This window comes from Oratosquilla oratoria, chromosome 38 (assembly GCF_046742065.1).
Source record: "Oratosquilla oratoria isolate Oo_2021 chromosome 38, ASM4674206v1, whole genome shotgun sequence".
Classification (NCBI taxonomy): Eukaryota; Metazoa; Arthropoda; class Malacostraca; order Stomatopoda; family Squillidae; genus Oratosquilla; species Oratosquilla oratoria.
Window position 1 is genome coordinate 40325190 of NC_134814.1, and position 10000 is coordinate 40335189.

A 10000-nucleotide genomic window follows, 5' to 3' on the forward strand; every position below is an offset into this window, starting at 1 on the left:
AACATAATGTAACCTGTAACTTAACCTAACCTAATCTAACATAACCTAACTTAATCTAACCTAACTTAACCTAATCTAATATAACATAACCTAACTTAATCTAACCTAACTTAACCTAACCTAACCTAACCTAACTTAACCTAACCTGAGCTAATCTCACCTAACCTAACCACACTTTGACATCCTATAAGAATTCGTCACGACACATGTTAAATATGGCCAACCACAAAGACAGAAATATCACGTGGGAACCAACGTGACGTCACCCTGACATGAAGTGCAGTGGGAAGGGACCCGCTTGGGAACATTTCTATTCATTTTGTCTTTTGTGTACCTTTCTCATTCAAATCTCCAGCCTTTCTGGAAGGCGAGTATAGTGTCTGTGACAAGTGAATACACACATACTTACCGTCTAAAAAGTTTTTTTTATTATTAGTTTATTGTATGGACTCATCAACCTCCCTATATTGGTGTTAGTGAAGCATCTTAATGTAAAATTGATTTTTAGACTTTAAGTAATGGGGTTAGCGTGAAAGAATTTCGCATTGAGGATTTTGTGTTAAATCCAAGGTAATCAGCTGTGACACATAAATCTTACTTTCATATCTTTCCTGTAAACAGAAGAAAACAATGTAGAGTCTGAAATAGCAAAAATCTTGCAAAAAATAGTCTGGTATGTGATAGCTAATAGGCAGTAGCCATTCGTAACCAATGAGATGAAATCAGGAACCAACAGTAAACAAGGCAAATACATAAATAAACCTTTATTTCTAATATTCGTCGACTCGCCTGGCCTCAGGCGGAAAGCAATGACAAGCGAGGAGGTAAAGGAAAAAATTCGCTTCGGGAAGGTCGCCACCAAGTCGCCTCTGAGTCGCTTCCAAATCGCCTCCGCCAGCGACAGTTACGACTGGTTGACCCCCGACAGCGATTTACATCGTCGTCAGAAACTTAATAAATATAACACGTTTAATATTATCGTACGGCTCGTTCGTGTAAGTCTCGATGTTGTCGTTGTTGTAGGAGAGATAGAACAGACGTTTTGCAGATCACGTGCATCCATGATCCTTCAAGGGTAAGATTCTATGTACATAGGAATGCCTTTATTTGTATCAGAAGTATTTTTTGAAATGGGGGAAAGGGATTAAGCATAAAGGGCAAAGCAGCTACGATGGCGCAAAACACGTCGTTAAGAACCAAGTTCGAGAAAGAAAGCAATACAAATATATGATATGAAAACCTGCTGACATAATATGTACAGGGAATGAAAAAAAATAATCGAGGGGCAAATGCATGACCATTTCTATAAGACGAAAATTCTATGCATTGAAAGTAACGTTGAACTACGGCGGAGTGGGCAGGTTGGGGCTGGGGGGGAAGTTGGCATGTGTAAAATGTGGTAAAAATTAGTACGAGCCAACACGAAGGAGCATATCAAAGTCATTGGTAACTTACTTAGAAGTAAGAGAAAAAAATTATGTGGTTCGGAGGGCCTCGTTGATCGCCGTCTAGGCTCTATTTCTTGAAATACGGGTATGGAAACTGGGATATTCTCTGTGCAGAACTTCCGAAGTTTGGATTAAAGAACCCTTGTGTGGCTTGTGAGTCTGAGTGACTGACGAAAACGGCGTTTTCGGAGTGTCCATCCTCTTCTTCCTCATCTTCATCCGAATCATCATCGTCTTCTTCGCTCGATTCGGAGTCATCTTCATCTGATTCATCCGATTCATCTGATTCATCTGATTCATCAGAATCTTCGTAGGAGCACCCGTCTTCATCACAGTCGGCCAGTTCGAGAGCCTTTTCATAAGCTTCGAAGAACTCTACCTTAGCCTTCTTGACGTCTTCCGTGTCTTCGGGGGCCACGGGGAGGGCGTCGCTCTCCACCTGGTATCCGTCCTCTCCCGCCTTGTACTTGAAGAAGAACTCCAGGCCTTCAGGAGCCACGAAGGCGTAGTGACCTTCTACTTCGCCTGATTCGCTTCGTTGTTCTGAGCGCTCCATGTGTGGCAGGTAGAAGTAGAACCTACAAAGAAGAGAACAGCAGTCATGGGGAAGATTTTTTTTTTTTAACCAAATTAGCAAAGAAATAAAAACCTTCATAATAACAATGTTTTTTAATAAAAAGATTATACTTATTCGTCTTCCTACATGTGGATGTTTGCATGAGTATATGACTGACTAGTTTCTGCAACCGGGATTTATTGATAATGGGTGATTTCAATTTTACTGACATTGATTGGATGACACTTGAACACGGCCATATAGGTAGTCGCTTGATTGATTTTCTTGGTGACAATTACTTAATTCAGCATGTAAAAGAGCCCACAAGATATGGAAACTTACTCGATCTATTGATCACTAGCCGCGAAAGCATGGTAACTGATGTAGAAGTCGGTGAAACTGTTGCAAATAGCGATCACAACTTAGATTCAAACTCCTTAAGAATTTTAGAATATATACTTGTGTTTCTAAAATACCCGATTTCAGTAAAGCTCAGTTCATAGGACTACATCAGGAGCTTCAGCTTACAGATTGGGAGGCAAAATTAAGCGCAAGACCTGTAGATCAGATGTGGGAAATATTTCAAAATACGCTCACTAAGATGATTCATACTTACATTCCTTTTAAGGACAGACGTCCCCCAAATCAGACTCACCCAAAGTGGCTCGACTTAGAAACTGAAAAAATTATTGCTAAAAAGAGACAGGCTTATAAGAAATATAAGTGCTCGGGTGCATCTAATGACTATGAAAGTTGTATATCAATACAGAGAGATTTAAAAAAGACAATAAAAAAGAAAAGAAAACGACAATACGAAATGAACATCGCTGATAAATCCAAAGAGAATCCCAAAGAATTCTATAGTTACATTAGAGATAAAAAGGTTGTTAGGAATCACATTGGTCTACTATTATCTGCTGACGGTCAACTTGAATATTCAAATGAAGGAATGTGTAATATTTTAAACAATTATTTTAGCTCGGTATTCGTGAACGAAACACGTCAAAGTGAACTCCAAATCGAAACTTGTGAAAATTCTAGGGTAAACTTACTCACCACGGTAAATATAACAAAAGAAAAAATTAAAAGGTGTATAGATAAACTCAAAGTTAATAAAACACCATGGCCTGACGATTGGCATCCAAGAATCTTAAAGGAAATGAAAAATGAGATTGTTGTTCCATTAGAAATTATTTTCAAGAAATCCATCATATCCGGAGATGACCCAAGAGAATGGAAGCTAGGTAACGTTACTCCCATATTCAAAAAAGGTGACAAGAAGAAACCAAATAGCTATAGGCCTATAAGTTTGACTTCAATCGTAGGAAAAGTAATGGAAACTATCATCAGAGATGCTATTAAACATCATTTAGAAAGTAACCGTTTGATAAATGATAGCCAGCATGGTTTCAGACGGAAACGTTCTTGCGTGACTAACTTACTCGAATTCTACAACACAGTTATCTTGAATCATGACAAAAGAAACAATATAGATTTAATATATCTAGACTTTGCAAAAGCTTTTGATACCATCCCACACGAAAGACTACTTACTAAATTAGCTTCCCACGGAATAAGTGGTAGCCTATTAAGTTGGACTAGTAATTGGTTGAATGATCGAAAACAGAGAGTTGTTTTAAATGGAAAAACTTCTAGATGAAAAAATGTTACAAGTGGAGTTCCTCAGGGTTCCGTTCTTGGATCACTTCTATTCATAGTATATATAAGTTATATAGACCATGGACTAAAATCAACTGTTTCCAAATTTGCTGATGATACAAAACTGTGCGGAATGGCAAATGATCACTTAAACCAATTAGATATTCAAGAAGATTTAGATAAATTACAGCAATGGTCTGAAAAGTGGCTAATAAAAATTAACGCAAGTAAATGCAAGGTAATGCACATAGGTAGAAATAACAGTAAGTACGATTACAAGTTATTTGGAAATTCGTTAACAAAAGTGGATAGTGAAAAAGATCTCGGCGTAATTATCAGTAACGATCTCAAATCATCCAAGCAGTGTATTTCAGCCTCTGAGAAAGCAAATAAGATTATAGGACTGATTGCGCGATATTTTGATTTCAAAAGTCCATCACTCATTAACAAGCTATATAAATCGTTAGTTCGTCCACATTTGGAATATGCTGTTTCCGTATGGTCACCGAATCTCATTAAAGACATTGACAGACTAGAAAAAGTACAACGGCGAGCCACAAAACTGATTTCAAATATAAAAAATAAATCATACGAAAATCGACTAAAACATATGAATCTGTTTTCCCTAAAAAAGCGTAAACTCAGAGGTGACTTGATACAGGTCTTTAAAATTCTAAAGGGAATTGGCAACATCAAAAGTGACAAAATTTTCACATTGAATGAAAATCAGACAAGAAACAATGGTCTCAAACTGTCCGGAAATAGATTCAATTTGGAAGTAGGTAGAAACAACTTTGCCAACCATGTAGTTAATGGATGGATTAACTTCCTGCACAGGTAGTACAATGTAGTTCAGTTCGAAGCTTTAAGAATCATTTAGATAAACACCTAAGCAAGATGCTGTAATGATTATAATTTATTTTGTATTATTTGTTTTTTGTTTTGTTATCATTTTTCTGTTTGATTTTAATCTATTATTAGTTATATGTCAATCTATTATTATTTACAATTTACCTGTTTGTCTATTATTTAACTGTATCTATGCATTTATTTATGTATTTTATTTGTTATTTATTTTATTATAGTTTTTATTTATTAATTTATTATCATTATGATTTTTTTCGCATCCGACCTAGATATGGGCCGAAAGGTCTCCTGTCGGCATGCTCCGCCTTTGTAATCCTTTGTAATATATATATATGGGCGTGTGTGTGCGTGTGTGTGCGTGTGTGTGTGTGTGTTTGTATACATGTACATGTATATGAGTGAAAATGGATATATATATATAAACGTTATGTATAGTATATATATATATATATATATGTATATATATATATATATATACATATATATATATACATATATATACTTATATATATATATATATATACATATATATACATATATATACATATATATTATACATATATATATATATATTTATATATATATATACACGGATGTATATACATATATATATATATATATATATATATATATATACATATATATATATATATATATGTGTGTGTGTGTGTGTGTGTGTATGATTCACTATTGTCTTGGATTACGTGTTGTACTCGTGATCGACCGTTATTAACCTCCTGGATGAGAGATCATAGAGTTGGAGTAACAACCCGCAGCGCAGCGAAACTGAAATTATTTCAGCCCTGGGCGGGATTCAAACCCGGACCGTCGTAGTGGCAGGCGAGAACTCTAACCACTGCATGCGTGTGTGTGTGTATTCACTTGGTCTTTGGATCACGTGTTGGACTCGTGATCGACAGCTATTTCCCTCCTGGAAGAGAGCTCAGAGCTCGTAGGTCCGATATATGGATAATGCTATGACCTTGCACACACACACATATCCAACTCCCCGCCCACGAGAGTCAGAGTAACGACCCGAAGCGCAGCGGTACCGAAATAATTTTGGCCCTGGGCAGGATTCGAACCCAGAACTGCGGGCCACTAATGTGGCAGTTCAGTGCTCTACCAACTGCGCCACCGTGTGTGTGTGTGTGTGTGTGTGTGTGTGTGTGTGTGTGTGTGTGTGTGTGTGTGTGTGTGTGTGTGTGTGTGTGTGTGTGTGTGTGTGTGTGTGTGTGTGTGCACGCACGCGCTAATGTTTATCCCAGGTGTTTAAATGTTTGCGTAACCCTGTTTACCCAGATCCCTCCTGAGGTTTTGAAAGTGGAGTAGGTAAAGGTGGCAAGTGGCAAGCAGAGATTGAATATTGGAGGGAAAAAAAAAATGTTTGCTTGAAGTTGGGAACTGAAGACTATTGTATATAAAGCGAAGTCGGATGAAAATATAATTTCAATCGACCAAGCGCTTTAAATGAATACAAAATATCTGGGACACAAGAGAAAAAAAAATAGTTCTGTTTAGAAAGTAATTTCGGGCAGTAACAGCTGGACGTTAAATAATATAAAAAAGAAAGGACGAAGGAACAAGTTCAGGCGAGTCACAATTTGTTTGGAGGCTGTGCTGAGGCGGCGCGGGCAACAATCGGATCTTACGCAATCGACAACTACGAAAATGTACCGCAGCGAACCGGTGAAGCAGATAATCATGATAATGAAGACGAAGATGACGATGAAGATGAAGATGAAGATGAAGATGTAGATGTAGATGTAGATGTAGATGTAGATGTAGATGCAGATGCAGATGCAGATGCAGATGAAGATGGAGAAGATGAAGATGAAGAGAATGAAGATGAAGATGATGATGGAGAAAATGAAGATGAAGAAGATAAAGATGAAGAAGACGAAGATGAAGATGATGAAGATGAATATGAAGATGAATATGAGGATGAATATGAATATGAGGATGAAGATGAAGATGAAGATGAAGATGAAGATGAAGATGAAGATGAAGATGAAGATGAAGATGAAGATGAAGATGAAGATGAAGATGAAGATGAAGATGAAGATAAAGATGAAGTTGAAGATGAAGATGAAGATGAAGATGAAGAAGATGAAGATGAAGAAGATAATGAAGATGAAGATAAAGATGAAGATGAAGAAGATGAAGATGAAGATGAAGAAGAGAGAGATGGAGATGAAGAATATGAAGATGAAGATGAAGATGAAAATGAAAAAGATGAAGAAGATGAAGATGAAGAAGACAAAAATTAAGTTAAAAATATGAAGATGAATATGAAGAAGATGAAAAAAATAATAATGAGAAGAAGATGAAGAAAAAGAAGAAGAAGAAGAAGAAGAAGAAGAAGAAGAAGAAGAAGAAGAAGAAGAAGAAGAAGAAGAAGAAGAAGAAGAAGAAGTAGGAGACGAAGAAGAAGAAGAGGAAGAAGAAGAAGAAGAAGAAGAAGAAGAAGAAGAAGAAGAAGAAGAAAAAGAAGAAGAAGAAGAAGAAGAAGAAGAAGAAGAAGAAGAAGAAATAGAAGAAGAAGAAGAAGAAGAAGGAGGAGAAGAAGAAGAAGAAGAAGAGGAAGAAGAAGAAGAAAAAGAAGAAGAAGGAGAAGAAGAAGAAGAAGAAGAAGAAGAAGAAGAAGAAGAAGAAGAAGAAGATAGAAAACGAAGAAGAAGAAGAAGAAGAAGAAGAAGAAGAAGAAGAAGAAGAAGAAGAAGAAGAAGATAGAAAACGAAGAAGATGAAAAAATTTAGAAGATGAAAAAATGAAGAAAAAGAAAAAGATAAAAACGAAGAAGAAGAAGAAGAGGAAGAAGATAAAAATGAAGAAGAAGAAGAAGAATACGAAGAATAAGAAGAAGAAGAAAAAGAAGAAGAATACGAAGAAGAAGAAGAGGAAGAGGTAGATGAAGAAGAAGACGTAGACGACGAAGAAAAAGAAAAAGAAAAATGAAGAATCTAAGTGAAGTGTCTAGAAGCAAGACGAGGACGGAAAAGGGACAAATGAACACACAAAGGTGATAAAAAGTGGGAAGGAAGGAGGGGGGGGGACCGGATTGTCTACAGCCAAGACGCCAAAGAAAGGAGGGACATTTGGCCACAAAAAGTTGACCCAACCTCGACGCAGTGAGTCGCTCGAATGTTTTATGAAAGTGAAAGTACTGCAGAACCTTATGAGGTATTGTTACCAAGATGATTAAAGCTGTCACCTACCTTGAGTGAGGCTTACGCCTAGGAATGAGGTATAGTATTAATCTATTATAAAGGATTATTCATCCTATAAAATAGTGGATTTTTTTCCCTATAGCCATACAAATTTTTGTGTTATTAAGAAATCCTCCCGTCCAATACGATGTTTTAATTAATGTTGTTTTGTCAGTTTTATCGTGTTTGTATGTGTAGCCCAAAGAAGGAATGTTTTTTTTTGTATTTGTGTTGACCAAGGGAGAATATGTTAATGTGAAACTAAGGAGTGTCCCGTTTATGAGATTTTTTTTTTCTTTGTAAGAGGGCTCTTATACAAATATCAAAGATATAATATGTGTATGACTACTTTACACACACACACACACACACACACACACACACACACACACACACACACACACACACACACACACACACACACACACACACACACACACACACACACACACACACACACACACACACACACACACACACACACACACACACACAAACTCACACACACACATACACACTAACTCACAAACACACTCAGATGCATTAGTGCGTTTTTCGTTCGCATCTAATGAAATGTTTTGTGTCTCATGGTTGGTGGTGGTTGTCTGTCCTTACCTGTACTGTCCGTCACCCAAGAACTCATTTCCGTAGTTGTATTGGCTGTAGGTGGAGAGCTGGTGGTTGTCTATCCGCTCCTCTTCCATTGCCGTCACCCGGGATGTCGCCCACATCAGACATCCCAGTGCGTATGCTACCAGAATCTGTCGGAAAACGTCAGTTAAGGTGGCGTTAAAAACATGCTATTTGGTTAAAAGGATCTTGGGTACCTTGTGTATGAAGACGTTCCTCCCATGAGGGCATATATGGGGAAATGGTTGTTCTTTTATTTCTGTTGTTTTTATTTTTCTAATTTTATCTTTTAACAAAAATCTGGGGTAGAATATTATATGCCTTTTGTTGGCCGCCAAATAATTTGTTTCTTTACTCATTCATTTTCTTTAATAGGGTTATTCATTATGTACTCATTCTCTTTCTCTCTCTATTTATCTATCTTTCTCTATCTCTATCTGTCTCTCTCCCTATATATTTCTCCCTCTCTTTCTCCCTCTTTCTCTCTCCCTCTTTCTCCCTCCCTCTCTCCCTCTCTCTCTCTCTCTCCCTCTCTCTCTCTTTCTTTCTCTCTCTCTCTCTCTTTCTCTCTTTCTCCTTCTCTCCCTCTCCCACTCAGTCTCTGTCTCACTCTCTCTTTCTCTCTCTCTCTCTCTCTCTCTCTCTCTCTCTCTCTCTCTCTCTCTCTCTCTCTCTCTCACACACTCACACACACACACACACACACACACACACACACACACACACACACACACACACACACACACACACACACACACACACACACACACACACACACACACACACACACACACACACATACACGACTCGACGGCGCAGTGGTAGCGTTCGCAACTGCTGCTACAAAGGTCCGAGTTCGAATCCGGTCCAGGGCTGAAATAATTTCAGTATAGTGGGCGGGGATTTGGGGGGGGGGTGTTAGCGTGTAAGGTCACAGCATCACCCATAGGTCGATCATATATGATCTCTGAGCTCTCTTCCAGAGGGGAAATTGCTGTCGATCACGAGCCCAACACGTGATCCAAGACCATGGTGAATCACACACGCACGCACACACACACACACACACACACACACACACACACACACACACACACACACACACACACACACACACACACACACACACACACACACACACACACACACACACACATACACACACACTACCATCAAACAGGTTAATTAATTTTCATGTTCTGCCAACCGCATCATTCGTATAACCTTTAAGTGGACAAACATAACAAGGAGTCATCAGTATACGCTCTCAGACAGAGGGGAGCGCCGGTGTCCACTCGAGGCTTAATGTCAGAGTCGTGGAACCCACTCTAAATACCTCGTCAGAAGCATTACAGGCCCTTCGACTTCTGGTGTATAAAGCAACCCGGATATTTGATGTTATGTCATGCATATATACTACAAAGGCTCTGGTCCCCTTCATAAGGGGGTAGCCGCGTCAGATTATACCTTTTCGTTCTGGTTCTTTGTGGGAGAAGGATTACGATAATAATTAATGGGACACGGTGATGATGTTCTTATTCTTCAACTTTGAAAAAAAAGGTACTTTAAGTTTTAAGTAATATTGGTGTGATATCACAATGGAAAATATTACAAAAAAAATGTACAATCAA

At 38.0% G+C, this 10000-nt stretch overlaps 2 protein-coding genes across 2 annotated transcripts in view; both read right to left on the bottom strand.

Annotated features, from left to right (window-relative positions):
* Nucleotides 1–10000, bottom strand: part of LOC143019772 (uncharacterized) — a 459919-nt gene that overhangs the window by 52009 nt on the left and 397910 nt on the right. The gene's annotated exons all lie outside the window — the stretch shown is intronic.
* LOC143019770 (uncharacterized) overlaps nucleotides 786–10000 on the bottom strand; it is a 24656-nt gene continuing 15441 nt past the window's right edge. The window contains exons 2-3 of the mRNA XM_076175752.1: nucleotides 8355–8500; nucleotides 786–2026 (exon numbers count right to left, since the gene is read on the bottom strand). Of these exons, the coding sequence (XP_076031867.1) occupies nucleotides 1516–2026; nucleotides 8355–8500 (657 nt within the window). The 3' untranslated portion in view covers nucleotides 786–1515. The remainder of the gene's footprint in view (nucleotides 2027–8354; nucleotides 8501–10000) is intronic.